The 17,157-nt window shown below is 45.4% G+C and overlaps 1 protein-coding gene across 1 annotated transcript in view; it reads right to left on the bottom strand.

Moving 5' to 3' along the window:
* Nucleotides 1–270: 270 nt before the first annotated feature.
* Nucleotides 271–17,157, bottom strand: part of GPATCH8 (G-patch domain containing 8) — an 83,527-nt gene continuing 66,640 nt past the window's right edge. The window contains exons 7-8 of the mRNA XM_054992598.1: nucleotides 7,081–7,211; nucleotides 271–6,249 (exon numbers count right to left, since the gene is read on the bottom strand). Of these exons, the coding sequence (XP_054848573.1) occupies nucleotides 2,397–6,249; nucleotides 7,081–7,211 (3,984 nt within the window). The 3' untranslated portion in view covers nucleotides 271–2,396. The remainder of the gene's footprint in view (nucleotides 6,250–7,080; nucleotides 7,212–17,157) is intronic.

The raw sequence follows: 17,157 nt of genomic DNA, 5'->3' as shown, positions 1-17,157 counted from the left end.
GGTCCAGGAGCATGATGGGAAAAATCAGAGCCACGAGAAGCCAAGAGAAGATCAAGTCACAGTACACATGGGAGTTGGGGGATAGATGGGAGGCCTTTTCCGGACGCAAGGAGAGGCCTGGAGGGGAGTGAGCAGAACAAGGGAGGGGGAGAGAGAAGCAAGTTGAGCATGTCCTGAAAAGCAAGTCCATGGGCCGGAGGGGGGGAGGCAGACTAAGAGGACTAGAAACTTGACACTGATGCTTTGGGAAAGAGACACATACAAGCTTGCCCCCAAATTACTAGTTTATTAGAAAGTTTATTTTCCTTATTTTTACAGCATATATAGATATATTTATATATATACTTTTATGTGACAGTTAAATACAGTCTGCAGATACTGAAGGAATAGTGTGTTCTCTTTGCTGTAAGCATTCTTGTAGAAGTCCATTCTCATGAGCCCCAGCAGGATGCTGCATAAGCCGCTTAAACCTCAAGGCTAAGGAATGAAGCACTGGGACATTAATACTGTTATTTGTTGTATATCTACAAGCAGCTAAACACAACAGAGTCCCCTTCTTGGAACACTAATTTCCAGTGCTAATTCATCTGCCTCTCTGTAGCAAAGGGGGAAGTTTACAGCAGTTTAGAGCCTAGGTCTCTCATTTCAGGGCAACCAGGACAGGAAGAAAGAGGACGGGGATTCTTTAGTTTTTTAAATTTGGGAGATGTAACAGGTTGTAATGCTAGCTAATGACGCCCAGACCAGAGCAGCACTACTGAGACCCTCTGCACAAAACTGGCTTCTGTTTGCATACTCTCCATTTAGACGTCCTAACACAGGGTATGATAAAGGCTAAAGGGGACAGCTACAAAGTGAGGGTAACTCATTAGGAAAAAAAAAAGCACAGAGAGCTCAGAAAAACACACCACTCAAAACCTCTCTCCCGAAACAGAAGGCACGTATGAAAATAAGCTTTTAAAAGAAAAGAAAACCAAACACAGCACACAACTAGAATTTATGTCACAGCAATGTCTCAGAACAAGTGGGTGAACATAAGGAAAAAACAGCTGGGATCTCTTCTGTGGGTCTCACCCTTTCTGACTGGCAATTGACTTCTTACCTGCCGTGCCAAGCAGCCATTGCTCCCCAAGTGGTGGCCTAGTGACTGGTATCACACATACAATGCCTCACTAACCCTCTTTTCACAGAAGCTGTTTAGGGGGTGCTATTCCATGGGGTGGAATTCATTAGCTGCAGGTCAGGGAGAAGGGAGAAGAGGATGCACGTGTCTAGATCACTGACCCTTAATTTAAAACCTTCTCATCTTTTCTTGTCAGATGAAAAAGTCTTCTTTTGTTTTTACATTTCATAGTACATAAACACCCCATTCTGCAAAAATACATGAGCTCAATAAAATATACATGCTTGAAGTCATCTTGCACCCCAGCTGAAGCTAGGGATGTTGAGCCTCTGACAAGAGTCTTCTTTCCCACTAAATCAAAACATATGGATAACCAAAGCCACTGGAACGAGAACCACTCAAACAACGGCTGTCAAAAGTGTTATTGCAGTATATACGACCTATGTGGAACAAGTGTCAGAGAAGCTGCAAAAAGCAGCATTTTGACATATAGAGTTCAGTGCAATTTTTTAAAACTTTTTTTCTTCTTCTAAAAAAAAAATCATAAGTTAATAAGGAACCATCAATATTACAGAGGAAAAAGTACAATTTACAGAGTCGTGTTTAGGACATTCACAGGGCTCCAGTCCACTATATTGCTTCAAGGACTGAGAGGGACGCACTCTCTGTTCTCTCTCAGCAGCGTCATGGAGTGTGTCTGAAAGGACAGTACCACCAAGCTTGTCTGACACTGGGAATGAGCCGTCTGCAAGCAATTCTGGCGATATGACGATCGGCACGCAGCTCTCTAAATGGGAGTGGGCCGCAAAAGAGGGATGGTCCAAGAACTGAACTTCTAGATTTTGCTCAGCTTAACCTTTAAGGTGGCCCCAAATGATTACTTTCACTCTTTATATTAAACACAGGTAACAAAGTCAACGTAAGTTAGGTTTTATCTGCTTAGTTTTTCAGAGTGGATTTAAAAAGTGAGCGAGCATCAGAAGTTATGGGTGGGGACAGGAGCACACCTCGCAAAGAACCTTACACCCAGAGAAGGCACCCACACAGATGCAAGAGACGCTCTCGACAACAGGGCTTTCCCTTCTCCCAAAAAGCTGCTTCACTTGCGTTCCTTGAGCCTCTCTTGCCCTGCCCAGTCTGGCCCTTCTTTGGCTATTCTCAGGTCTTGTCCCTCTCAGTGACTTTCCAGAGTTAGAGACAGACCAACATCCCCTCACAACCACTCTTATTCCCTCCCCCCACCCCTGACTGAGGCAGCCTCTCTCTTGCTCTCTCATGTGCCGTGGCTTGGGGGATGCTGCAAGTCCTGTCCTGAGAAAATGGGGTGCAGGAGGGGGTGGAGGTGTAATGCTGTGGCAGCCGCTGCTGTAGCTGGCCGAGGTGCTAAAAGGGTCGGGTAGAGGGCAGCATGAGGGACGGGATGAAAAGTGAAGGGGCCAGGGTGGATGGCAGAGGCAGGAATGATATGGATGGGGTGGCTGGCCAGGAAGGTGGCAGGATGCCCTGGGATGATGGAGTGGGTCAGGTGGGACAGCGAAATGGGAGTCAGATGGGGCTGGGGGATGTGATGCACTTGAGCGAGGGGCTGGGGGTGAGGGTGTGGGTGGATTCCGATGGCTGCAGCAGCAGCGGCGGCGTGATGTTGAAGGATGGCGTGCTGTACAGTGGTAATGGACGTGGCGGCGGCAGCTGCCGGCTGCTGGATGTGGATGGGCTGCAGGGCAGGGGCTGCCGCAGGAGCCAGAGCGGCAGAGGCAGGGAAGGCCTTGACCTGCTTGGCCAGGAGCTGCTGCTGGATGTGCTGCTGAGCTGCCTGCTGAAGCTTGCTGTACTTCTCCATCTCCTCAGGGGTGAAAGTAATGGGCTGGCTCTCTAGCGGGGCCAAGGAAGAGTCCTCAGTGCCCTCCAGCTCTCCACTGATAGCCGATTCCCCGCTCTGTGGCATGTAGCTGGGGAAGTGCTCGACGTCAGGCACTAAGGGCACTATCCTATTCTCTATGGAGACAGGCTGGTTTCCGCTGTCCAGAGACTCCAATGCTTCATTTGTGCTGGGATCAGAGAGGAGGCTTTGTGACACAACCAGCTCACCCGATCCGTAGGGCTCTGGGAGCCCTGGGGGCTCAAGGGGAACAGGGGCCATCTCTGTGGCTGCTTCCTCCAAGGGCTGGTCTCCAGGAAGGTTATCCTGAACCCCCCTCACTGTGGCCTCTTCCAGTGGGGGCTGGCTTGTTAGGACCGTCTCCCCCGCACCATCAGGAGTGGCATCTTCTGGCTCTGACAGTTCTGCTTCCTCTCCTCTTTCTATCCCAGACTCCTCACATCTCTTGGCATTTGGTTTTCGGACTGTGGGAAGCTTTCCGATTAACGGAAGGACAGGCTTGTTGCCTAGTGAAGGCGGGAGCTTTGGACCAAAATAACCTTGGGGGGGATCCTTCAGCTTTATCCCAACCTTGTGGGGCCCTGGGGTATCCTCATTCCCACCAGCCTTCTTCTCCACTTTCCTGGACTGAACCTTTTCCAGAAGCAGCTTGGCTGTAGCAGAGTTCTTCTCCTCAGAGTTACAATTGCTTCCCAAGTTGGAGCTCCCACTATTCTGGAAGAGACTGCTGGTCCCTGAAACTTCATCTCCTCTCACTTCCTCCTTTCTCAGAGGCCCCTCCCCTTGTCTGGCTCTAAAGTAGTGAGGAGACTGTGAACGATAGATCTTGGACCGGATGAAATCTCGCCGTCCAGATCGCCTCTCACCAGGGCTCTCGTGGCCTCGGGACCCCTTCCTGGAGAGGGATCTCTGTGAAAGGCTTCTTGTGCTCCGGCTGCGCTCCCGGCTGTAGCTCCGGCTTCTCTTCCAACTGTGCCCTGTTCGGCTGCGGCTCCTGCGTTTACTTCGGCTGCGGCTGCAGCTGCTGCTGCGCGTCCTGCCCCGACTTCTTGTCCTTGACCTTCCCCTGGTGTGGGTTCGACTCCTGCTTCGGCTCCGGGTCCGGGTCCTGCTCCTGCTGTAGTCATCTTCTGAAGAGGAATATTTGTGCCGTTTAGACCTGCGCTTGGAACGTGTATAGTCTGAATCATCCTCCGAGTCATGGGAGCGTTTGGTGCAACTCCGTGACCGGTCACTGTAGTCACTATAGCTGTCCTCTGAGTAGCTCCGCCGCCGGCTATACCGACTGTGGTCTGAGGAGGCATAGGAACTTGTTGAGTATGACCTCTGCGATGACCGTCGGGAGGAATGCCTCCGACCTGACCGGGAGCGGCTCCGTGAACAGTCACTGCCAGAGTCGTCATCACTGTAGTGCAATGCTGATTTCTGTCTGAAGTGCTTGCGGCAGAAGTCCTCATCGCTTTCATAGCAGCCACTGCTCTGTCGGGCTTTATGGCTGAGGCGGCCTACAGTCAAGGCAGATGGCCGCCTCTTGGTGGTGGGCAACACCTGCTGTGGGTCCCCTTTATGTTTTTTGCTGCTGTGCTCTTGGGATGAGGTGCCACTGTCCTCTTTCTTGCTGCTGCTTCCACCTTCTTCAGTAGAGACAGACTTCCGCTGAGAGTCCTGAGGGCACCACTTTCTTTTCTTGGGGTGGCCAACATCTTCGATCCCTTGTACCCGCTCACCCTCAGTGGGAAAGGAAGACTTGCTCTTTTTGTGTTTACGTTTCTTTCGCTTCTTGGATCTCTCTTCTGCCAGGTCCCCTTCCCGGCTTTTCTCTTCTGCCTCATCCTTGTGTCGACGTTTGTGTTTGGTGGATTTCTTGTGCTTTTTCTTCTTTTTGTGTTTGTGGGATTTCCCCAGCTTGTCTTTGTGGCTAACAAGGTTGCTTTTACTGCCATCTTCTGCACCTTCACTCCTGTTGGTGCTCATAGGGCTGGATTCCTGCTTACTGCATGCTGGCAGGGACTTGCTTTCTGGCATGGTGGATGAGCTGCCAGGGAGGAGGGCTGGTTCTCTGCTCTTACTTGCATCCCCACCTTCAGCAGACGGTACATTTTCTTTTGAAAGACTGGCTGCAGCTTTCGGTTTTTCTGCCCCTTTCACTTTATTGTCTTTGTTTCGAGACAACTTAAAGTCAAAATACAAGGGATTGCAGCTGTATGAAACTGAAGGCTCTGCTTTGGTAAAGATCAGCAATTCTGAAGGCCACTGGAGGGTGGTGCTCTCATCTTTACTTAGCACAGGGAAGAAAGGCCCTGTTAAATGTTTAGGCCCATCTGTGGCATCTTTACTAGCTGGTGTCGGGTGAGGAAGGTCTTTCAGGGCATCCAACTCTGTAGCGCTGCCTTCCCGGGCCTGTTTGCCTTCCAGTCCACTTGCATCCTCCAGAATTTCTTTGTCTTCCATTTTGTTGCTTTTGTTGATGGGACTGGTGGGGCTGGATTCTTTCAGTTGGTTAGCACACTCAGTAACTGCCACTTTATCACCATTCTTTGCTACTCTGGGCTTGGGGGAATTACTCTGCTTCCTTTCACATGCCACTTTCTTGCTCACAGCTGCTGCTTCCACTTGCTCCGTGGCCCTCATAAATAGCAGGAACTGGAAGTTGGGTTTCACCTTGCAGTGGGCTGGTGGGATATAGTGGTAATACTCTGGTTCTACGGCCATTGGCCCATCCTCTCGTTTTACCTTTTTCAGTTTTGACAGTGGGGTGCTTGCCCCTGCCCCATCTTTCTCGTGCTGTTGCTCCTCCTCATCTCCTTTGCTGTCAGGGCTATTTGTCTCTTCTGCTTCCCCAATTTTCCCTAGTGCTCCAGAGTCTGCATGGGCTCTATCATCAGGTTTGATTTCTTCAGGAGAACCAGTCTCATCCACATGGTCTTTGAAGACAGAGGCGATGGACTCTAGCTTCATTGGGGCCTTTTTGGCAAACGAGAAAGACACCCCTATCTTCTGAAGAGGGTTGACTCCAAGTCCAATGGCTTGCGGCGTCTGTACAGGAATTTGCCCAAGGCCTGTGTTGCTACTGGCCTGCCCACTGGAATAAACAGTGCTCTTGTCTATGGTCACGTTGATGGACTGTCCAGAAGCTGGAGAGATGGAAGAACAGCTACTGGGAGCTGCCACATCTGCCTCCTCCTCCCCTCCTTCCTCGTCTACAGCCACAGTGGTGGTTCTGAACATCGGCCCACTTCCTGGAGCACTGTGGGGTTTGGGGAGGTGGGAGAGAGAGAGAATGTGCTAGTTACAACTTTTGAGATATTCTTTTACATTCACCTTGCATTCAAGTGCCTCTTTCCACCCCTTTTAATTTTCTAGAATTACTTTGAGAGCCTGGGACTTTTTAGTGAACAACTACGTAAATACCATGAAATCTGGAAATGGCTGCTGTGATCTAACCAGTATATCCTTGAAAAATGAATATATGTTAATTTTTAAAAAACAGATGTCTAAAAGATTCTAACCATCATGGTTGCAGAGAAATAAAAAACAGTTGCTGGAATCCAGAGCTTCACAAGGCTTTTGATGCAAACAGAGCTTCCAGTGAGGGCTATTTTGCTCCCCTCTGACACACCAAATTGAGTGACAGCGATCCTACTCACATAGATTCAACAAAATACTTCCCTTCTGAAATCTGTTCTGGAAAGGAGGATGAAGAAAAAAACTTGGATTGGCAACTGCTTGGATCAGGGAAGTCTTCCTTTTGGGACAAGATATGTCTCAGGGTTACCAGCGGCCCAATCCCAAACAGGAGCAGAGCATTGCAAGGTGTGACTCGGACATAAAAGGGACAATGACTGCACACCACCTGTTTATCTGCAAGGTGAAAGACTAAACGGCTAGAAGCGGCCTGGCACTCCCCTACTGTGCCTGGACCCAAGTGCCAACTGACAATCCCTTCCCAAGGAACAGTTACATTGAGTGCTACTGTTACTAGAATGTGTGTTTTATTCCTGTGATCAGATTTGGGAGCCAATTTTGCCTGAAACCTAAAATGAAAGTATAATGAAATACTTAAGATCACCATGTATACCATTCAGGCTGCTTTCTTTGCTCAGCCAGCTCATGCAGACGCCGGAGGGCTTTCTCTTGCTTTCGTTCATCTTTCCGGGATCTTGATGAAACATTACGAGCAAACTCTCTTTGCTTGAGATCCTTCAACCTCTAAAGAGAAAAAGAGTAGAAATGTGATTATTTTTTTTAACAAAACCGTTACACAACTCACCTTCCCTAACATATTCCACACTTAGCCATTAGACAATTAAGGGAAGGCCCCTTCATCTCAGGTGAAAGGTGCAAGACCACAACTGAGATGTTAGAGCTGCTGCCAATTACAGTAGCCAGATAAATCAGATTTGGTATAAGGCTTTGCCAGGTAGACTCCCCAAACCGCTTATCCCCCAATAAAATTCCAATGGCATAACAATTTTGTCCCACAGATAGACAGTATTATGGCTCTTTCAAACAGGACAATCCCCATCTAAAAAGCTACAAATTGCAAACAAAGAAGCTGGAATATACATGAATTAAGAGAAGGAGTTATTGCATCCTTAGGCAATCCCTCTCTGATCTCAGTGACGTGAAATTCATAACCCAGTCCTAGATGTGCTTATCTGGAGCTGCTTCCTAGCAATGATGCCTAAAATTACAGGGAAGACTTAAATACAGTGTAACCAGGACAAAAGGCTACAGAGCTGAATTTGTTAAACCTGACCCCAAATTTCCAGGATCTGAACAAATATTAGATGTAGCATTCTGGCTACAGAAAGAAGCAACCTATTAGAATACGTCTTATATTTAGCAGCACAGCAATTGTTTAAATTCTATATTATGTCAAGGTGTAGCACAGCACAGCCATCAAGATGTGCTCTTTGCATTCTCATCAACATTAGTAGTTACCCCCCACTATAACTTGACTCACATAAGAATATATTTAGGAATGCATGACGCACTGCTAGCATTGCCTTCAGCATGTGATTATTAGAGCAAATCTATTAACAATCCATTCTGAACTTCAAACAAATGGCAGCACGCTTGGAGCTCAACTAGCCCCGAACAGAAAACACTGTTGTCATCCCAAGAGGCACGCTGGTTTGGCTTTTCATTCTACACTTCTCCCAGCTTGCTGGAGTACAGTATAACAAGCAAAATACATTCAAGGAGATAAGCAAGGAAAACCATATGAAAGAACAATTTAAAGAAATGTGCATGATGAAGTCTGAATTATTCCATGGTCCCAACAACAGAGTTCAGTTGGTGTAGGAATTAACCACGATCAGAATCAGTATGTCTTCTACAGAATGGAGGGCATCGCCTCTGAAGTGAAACAAAGGGATTTCCCCTTTTAGAATTTTCCAGAAACTTTCCTTTCAGAGAGCTTTCCAATTAGCAAGACACTGAAATTGCAACAGTCTTGTAAGTTAAATGAAACGTTGGGGGAAATAACCGTGCTTACGAAGCGGCATGGATCTGACAGTGGAGGGGATGTAGAAAAGGTCTAGCATGGACTGCCTTCATGCTTGGTCCTTTCACAACAGAATCACCACAGCTCACCACCACCAATTCATTGTAAATTTAGAGAGCAAGAGCACATATTCAGGATCTCTTAAGGAATATCTAATTCATGTTCAGTGATCCTCTGTCTTATGCTCTAGATTAAGAACACCATCAGACCAGGATCCACCAAAAGTCAAGTAGTGGTCCAACCATTGGCAAGCTTCAAATGACCTTGACTACCCTACTCAAAGTAGCAGAGTATTTTATTCCTGAACTAGGCAGTAGTTGTTGGGCTGGCCAAGACACAGAATAGTTAAGGTGCTATCTGTCACTTTAGACCAACTTTGTGTTCCTGTGACATGACCAGAGCATTTAAATCTTGCTCAGGTAGGCCAAGGCCTGCGTAAATTTGATTACAGGTTGGTCTGACAGATACATCACCCAATACCAATGTCCCTACATGAAAACTTAAAAAGAAATTACTACACAGCAAGGCAGTTCCAGTGTTTTTACCGACAGGGAGGCTCGGGGAACTAAACATCCGACCTGGGAAAAAGGCAAGAGGAATTCAAATCTAAATCCACCTCCATGATGATCCCACTGGAATGGGAATGGGAAGAGTCAGAGAGAGAGATTAGATAAAGTAGAGAACGACACACCATGCGTCAGAGGGAAACCCACAGAAACAGCCAAATGAAGCTACAGAATCCTGTTGTGTAATATAATGTATGTAGGGTGTTGTTCTAACGTTAACTTAACTTTCCTTATTGTAGGGGTGGGAGAGGGCCAATGATGAAGGCTGCTGCAGAGAGAGGATTACTTGGGTTTCCCAAGTATCTCATTGTCAGTTTCAGCCTGAGGCCACATGGGTAGGATCCATTTTGTGCCTGTTTGCCATTGCCTTGAGCTTGTGGATGAGGACTGCTTGGTTCTGCTCTGTGATGTATGTTCCCCTCCTGGCTGAACCCACTTCTTGGCTGCTGTGAACGACACTGGTTCTGTTGGGCTAAGTTGCAAGAGTATCCCTTGCTTCAACTTCGTTTGGTTGAAATGGACGTGATTCTCTGGTGTGAAGTTTGTCCCCTTGCTTCACTTTGGTTCTGAGGGGATTCCATTCCCTTGTTTCAGCTTTGGACCATGTGTTTCTGCAGTGGAAGTCAGCTTGGAGATTTTCCCCCACAATAGAAACAAACGGACTGGCTGGGAACACTGTGTTCAGGAACCCATAGAATTGGACCCTGAGGTCTAATCTCCATGAAACTTGGGGGGGGGGGGGGTATTAGAGGACAGTCAGGAGTAGGTCTCCTGAAACTTTGGTGGATTTTGCTTACAAAATGTCACACACACCCCAGCCCCTTGGATAGCCTCCAGATAGTTTTCCCCTTAGGGTTGCTGGGGGCACCTTCTTTGGGGGGGCATAAAATGGCCTCCTGGGATCCAATCTTTATGAAACATGGGGGGGGGGCACTAGAGGACTGTTAGGAGTAGGTTCACTGCAAATTTAGTAAAATTCAGTCAAAAAATGACCCCCTCCCCCACAAGCCACTAGAAAAAAACCAAATTAAGTTTCCCATAGGAAACAATGGCCGAATCTTTCTGAAGTCGCTCTGTAATACCTAATCGAACTAGAGAATCGATTTGGTATTCAGGGAATACCAAATTTTTTTTCGAGGTCGGTATTACCAAACTGAATTTACCAATATTTTTCCTGTGTACACCCCTATTTCTCTACACTGGAGGTGTCACTCAAGTGAAAGTGGAAGCACAGGTTAATTGAGCTCTGCAGAAGTAACCAGAGAGAGGAAAATAAAAAAGATGAGAGAAAAACAAGATTCAAATCCAGTAGCACCTTAAAGACCAACAAGATTTTGGATGAGCTTTTGAGAGTCAAAAGCTCCTGATTGTATCTGAAGACAGGAACTTTGATTCTTGAAAGCTTATATCCTGAAAGTCTTGTTGGTCTTTAATGTGCTACTGGATCAGAATCTTGCTGTTCTACTTCAGACTAACATGGCTACACACCCAAAACTCTCTTCAAGAAAGAAAAAGACAACACTCAGCCATCTAGATGGAATCTCAACTGCCCATTTCCCTGTCAAGTTCCAAAATCTTAACCTGAACTAGAACTTGCTTTCAAGGGTTAAGGGTCACCCTGAAACACTCCAGGCTTCAGATTATAAGGATGCCTCTTCCTCTATGAACTTTCCCACTCATGGAGATCTTCAGGAAGGGCTCTGCTCAAGATGCTTTCCCTACCAAAAGAGAAACTGCCTTCTCTGCAGTGGCACCCATGCTGCCCTGGACATTCTGCACAGCTAATTCCCTCCTGCTTTTTAGAAAGCCATGCACGGCTTGGGACTCACTCTGCCCTTCAGACCACTAAGTGCATTCCTTAGTAGCTCAAACCATTGAGTTAGTTACCAGTCCTTCCTGGGAAGCTTTTAAAGAGATGGCCCCAACATGGTATAGTGGTCAGAGAACTGGGGAGGTTCAAATTTCTATGAAGCTGTGGTCAGGGGGGAGTAGCATTCTCTCAGTCTAACTTGCTGTACAAGATTGTTGTGAGGATGATGTTGGAACTGAGAGGAGATTGAGGGGGAACATTATTGCTCTTTAAATATTTGAAAGGTTGTCATTTAGAGGAGGGCAAAGAGCTGTTCCAGTTGGCAGCAGATGATAGGACTGGAAGCAATGGGCTTAAATTACATGCAGAAAGGTACCGGCTGGATATTAGGAAAACCCTTTTCTTGGTCAGAGTAATTCAAAGGTGGAATCAGCTGCCTAGGGAGGTGGTGAGCTCCCCTTCACTGGCAGTTTTCAAGAGGCTGAATGAATATTTGGTCAGAGATGCTTTAGGCTCATCCTGCATTGGGCAGGGGGTTGGACTAGAAGGTCTGTATGGCCTTCCAACTCTGTGATTCTGGAATCATTTACACTTCTCTAGGTTCCTTGGAGAAGAGGTAGCAAAAAAGTTCAAACAAGTACATTTTATACTCACTGCCGGTCTTCAGCAAACCTGCAAGTTCCAACTCTTCACAGCCTTCTTAAAGAAGCTGCCATTTTTAAGCCTTGTTTTCTATACAGTCCTACACTTTTTCAAAGAGTGAACCAATTTTGCATCAGCCTTTTGGAACCAATGAGCCACAACACTGTGCAGATTAACAAGGTTGCCCAGATGGAGTATAAAGAGTTGGGCAAGGAAAGCCACTGTATTATTTTCTGTCCCCTGGCATGGCTACAGTTAGTTAAGTGCTTGGGAAGAAATCTGCTCCTGGCTTCTTCTGTGGTTACTGCTGCATTCTGGAATTCCCAAGCCAAAAATGTACACAGAAATTTGTTTTGGGTTGTTACTGTGTTTCCATTAAACAGATCCAGAATTCTTAGGCACTCCCTGAGCCCCCTCCTACAAATTCCATGTAGTCTTTTGTGTTTGGGTGCTTATCATCATCAGGAGCAGGAATTTTTTTCTCTTTGATTTCTCAGGCAGTGGAATTTCTCCCTTCTAATCCGTGTCACCCAGCCCAGAGAGGGCACTGCAAGGCAGGAGCAGGGCTTGACTGAGCTACAAATCTGGCTGGCTCCTTCTCCTTCCCTCCCTCCTTTGTGGGGGCAAAGCCCTTTTCCAGGGCTGTTTTTTTCCTTCCCAGTTTGCACCTCTGCAAGTAGAATGGCTGGAGCACCTTGCTCGGGGGCCCACAGAACTGGACCCCTTGCTTGAAACTCTTGACAGTCTTCAGTGCACAGGCAGCACTAGCTCCCCTGCAATTTCTCTTCCTCCCCCCAGGAATAATGGAACCTGAATAATTCTGGCATCCTGAAACAGTACTAGGGGACCCCAATACCACTGTGTCATGGAAATATGGATTAGAGCACATTATACTTAGCAATACATATGTATTCTAGTGAACTCTGTATGAACTTTACTGTAGTTGTTTTCTAGCATGCTGTATAACTACACAAGTGCTCCTTCATCTTTGACAGCCAATTAAAAATAGTGGAAAGTAGCAGATAAATGTTCTCTAATTGTAGAACAGACCAATGATGATCTGCTCACTTAACTTTTCCTGTCATCTTTACTGATTTATATATCTTACCTTGTAGCTGGACAGTGTCACTTTTTGTCTACGTAGAATGTCACATAAAGTACCAATCGTACTTTATCTGTTTTCACATGAAAAAGATCTTAGATTTCTGCATAACATATAAAAGTGCAAACCCAGATAGCAGATCAGGGTTTGGGCTGATCTGAAAGAAATCTCACAAAGATCTAGGTGAGAAACTTACCTTTATAATGTGTTATCCTGCAGAGGAATTTCAAAGGGAGATTAGAAAGAGAGACTGCTGAATTGCAACTGACAACAAAGCTGAAGACAATGGATCCACCTAGACTGAATCTTGACATAGGCTTTCTGTCTCATTACCAAAGATGATTTCTCCACACCCACTACCCCTCTGCATACCACACCCTATTTAATCACAGCAGCTATTGTCATTTACTGGCTATTATCATTCAGCCTCTGTAATCACTCCACTCTCCAAGATATAAGGACGGATGGACTCACATTTTAACTGTATCTGAAGAAGTGAGTTGTAACTCAATAAAGCTCATACCCTACCACAAATTGTTAGTCTTATAGATGCTACTGGACTCTTGCTCTTTTGTAATGTGTTATGAGGACCTTAATGCATTTCATAGTAAATCTGATTGATTTAAACTTAGGTTTAATTGATAAATGTTAGGAAACTTAGTTTTTGTTGCCTTTATCTGTTCCATCTTTGTAGGTTTTATCTTAAAACGCATTTATTTTGATATCTTGCTTTATTTAAAAGATTAGAGTTTATTTTAATAAAAGAAATTATTACACTCTTAAGAGGAGTCTCTGTGTCTTGATGGGGAGAGTATGACAAGAATAGCCCTATAAATTATTTTGTGCTGACAAACAGTTTTTCTAAAAGGAGTAAAGGCTGTTTTCAGGTCTCACATCACGGTCTTAAGCTATTCAGGATTTATGATAAAATCTTCAGTCTGAGCAGATAGAAGCCTTAATGAGACACAGATAAGCAATCCATTACAACTGAACACCGATATTTATGCCATTTCCAAAATCCAAACCTGAAAAATACCATTCTTTTTTCCAAGTATTTAACTTTTAAGGGATTTTTTTTCCTTCACGTTTTCAAGTTACTTAGTAGTTGAGAATATTTTGGGTACAAAGGTTACAATTTTAAAAAGTCAAAAGTAAACAGAAGTCTCCTAGGGTTGAGAGGGGTCTACCGTTTGGGAGGAACACTTAAACACCCTTAGAAAGGCCCGAGGGAGAGGGAGAGAGACAGTTGATGGGACAATCGTTAGGAACATCCACATAGCTCTCAACTGAGGTGAGTGGTACCCTTCCCAAGCTTCAATATCAAGGGGTTCTTCAGAAGCTACTAATGAAGCTAGGCCAATTTTATAACATATATGAACCTGAATGATATGCTGGGTTCTTTTCGACTAAGCCTGTGAACTACTTGCAGATGAGACTGGACAATATACTCTTCCTGGTGTCTACAGACCCTTTGCTTTCAGGCTGGCTGGGCTATGCGACAAGGACTGCCCTGCCCTGATGACCTCGATCTGAATATGGAGAAAGGCCATTTTATTTATCTACTTATTTAAAACACTTTCTTCCAATTCTGTTTAGCCCAGAATATGGTTCCTTACCTGAACGTGGCCAATCTGAGTTGTCAGAGTTGTCTATGTCACACATCAGGACTAGACTATTGTAATTTACTCTACATAGGTCTCCTGTCAAAGTCAACTTGGAGACTCTGGTTAGTGCAGAATGTCATAGTACGATTATTATCAGGATCTAGGCAGAGCATGTATATTACTCCCATTCTGCAGTCACTCAATTGGTTGCCCATTAGTTACAAGGCTCAATTCATGGTACTGGTTATCATAAGGTCATTTATGGCCTTTAATTCTCATATCTGCAAGATTGCCTCTCCTCCTATTCCCTGCCAGCTTTGCTCATCTGAGCAAGGCCTTCTGCAGGCACCATCAAACAAATAGGTAAGATCAACAACTGCCCATACATGTGCATTTTTTGTAGTGGCCCTCTCCTTGTGGAATGGCCTGCCTATGTAAAACAATTGTTCAGGAGGCCATTTTTATCAAAGACAATTAAGGCTCTATTATGATGCAGTGGTTCCAAAAAGATATTTAATAAAGAGAATGAGACTGTGGGCTACATCAATACCTTGTGTACAGTATAAATTATCTATTTACCACTCTCACACTACATCTACCAATGTAATTCCACTTTTGGGCACTGTTAAATATATCATGTCTAATGCTTATGCTTTGTTTTCAGGTTTCTATAATCTTAGTCCTACTGCTTTGCTTATCATATATTTTTCTGTGGACTGCACTGACTTACATTGTTTAATCCTTCTTGAGTCTCAATGAGAAAGGCTTACTATAAATAAAATAAATTAAATAAATACAGCTAGTTATCCAAATCTGGCCAGGCTCCCCTCCTCCAGTACTTTGCACAAGAAAGCCTGAGCTTGCCAATTAGACATGCTGAAGAAACAGCCTATCTCCTACGACTTCAAGGCTTCCAAACCACATTCTGACAGATGTGCAACAAAGGAGTAAGGGGTAGATCTCCCAAAAAACTTCTCTCATTAATGAAAACCTCAAAAGAGCTGGGTTGATGCACGATTGCACGATTTTTAATCTGGTTAGCTCTAAGGAAGGCCTAATATTGACTTAGTTCAACTACATTGTACCCTGACTGGATAGCCCAGGCAAGCTTACTCTCGTCACATTTTGGAAGTGAAGCAGGGCCAGTCTTTATTAGTAATTGGATAGGAGACCTCCAACAAAGATCAGGGTTGTAGAGGCTGGCAATGGCAAACCACCTTTGTTAGTCTTGTGCCATGAAAACCTCACCAGAGGTTGTCTTAAGTTAGCTATGACTTGATGGCACTCTCCACCACCACAATGAACTCATAGACCAGTTAAGTTCTCTCATTCCTATTTTGAAGTGTAGCACCTTCATATTCTGTATTAAAAGCAAAGCAAAATACAACAAATATATCTAGGAAAGCTCTACCTTCCCAAGTATGAAAAAATGCAAGTGTGTGGGAAAACGGCATCGAAATGTGCAGCACCATCTACAGCTGTAAGGCTCTTGCAATAAAGTCTGACAGCTACTACAACAGCTACTACATGAGAGGGGCTGAACCCGCCAATGTAACTATTCTCAGCACTCTACTATTAAAGAAATTATAGTCCACTGTTAATGATGGGCCACAAAGACAACTTCTGGTTTAAGTGCTTAGACGAACTGTGGGAAGTGTTGCAAAATGTGCTCATCCTTAAAGGATGGGCATGAATTGTGGCATGATTTAAAGGCTGTGCTTGTGATATTGGATGACAGAAGAGGGTTTCTGTGGGGGTTTGTTTTGAGTTGGCAAGCCTAGGGTGTCCAGGATGCCTTCAGCTACACAATTAGCTCTGTCAGCATGGTACATTTTCGTTTGATGCACTTAAGACCTTGTTATTGCTAGGAGTGCTATGCATACTCTCAATAAAACAAGCCCTAAACGTGGGCATTTCTTCATGGCATACTGCTAACTGCTCTGTTCAGAAACATTGCCAATTATTTATTTCCTGCTTCATGTAATGATCTTGAGATATTTGATGACTGACTTATTCCTAAGAGGACACAGATGCGTTTCCACCTTTCCTGAACCTGAACCCAAGGTAACACTGTGGATGTGTTTTACATACTGAAGTAACTGGCAAGCACACACTCAAGTCACACAGTCTTATTGCACTGAGAATCCAAATCAGAAGGGGGGGGCATGTATGAAGGAGGTTCTCTCAATTTTTTGCTTGTTTCCACTTGCTTCCTTTGGCGTTAACTAGTTTAGTAGTAGCAAGTGGGGGACTCTGGACAAATTCAGAGGCAATCCTGGATGGAATTGCTGTCAAGAGCACTTGAATATATGAAAGCTGAATGTGTTGGAGATACTAGTTTGGCTTGAAAACAAGCCTTTACATGCAGTCTGCCAATGAACAGATGATGTGGGGGACAATTTCCCCCAAGGAAAATATTTTTGCTTATTAAAATACACTCTTCTTATACAGAAGCTGCCCTTCAGAACAGGAGAGAAACTGTCATGGGCCAGTCTGGGCTCACTGAGAGTGAGGACTCCTCAGGAGGAGAGGAGCCTCATGTAGCCAGCCCTGACTCAGCAGAAGCCAGTGATCAGGAAGAACAGCTGCTGGCTAATCAGAGTCCACAGCCAGCAGCTGAGCCAGCTCCAACACCACCAACACCGGTAAAGCCCAGCCACCAGTTGCCCAAAGTCCTCAGTTAGCAGCTGAGTCAGAGGCACCAATGCCTTCTAGCTCCAACACCACTGGTGAAGCACAGCCAAAGATGCCCAAACCTCCAGCCTCCCCCAGAGAGTGCTGCAGACAAAAGCAGCATGTGAAACTACAGGAAAGGCGGCAAAGTGCATGCCTCCTGGCCTGACGCCAGCTGCCTGTTGGGAGCGATGACAGCTCCCAAGCAGCTGGCTGCAAGCCCAGCCTGTCTATAAAACCCAGGCACAG

Source organism: Eublepharis macularius, chromosome 12 (assembly GCF_028583425.1).
Source record: "Eublepharis macularius isolate TG4126 chromosome 12, MPM_Emac_v1.0, whole genome shotgun sequence".
Taxonomy (NCBI): Eukaryota; Metazoa; Chordata; class Lepidosauria; order Squamata; family Eublepharidae; genus Eublepharis; species Eublepharis macularius.
The sequence above is the reverse complement of the archived record's forward strand: the minus strand, read 5'-3'. Positions and strand labels throughout refer to the sequence as shown.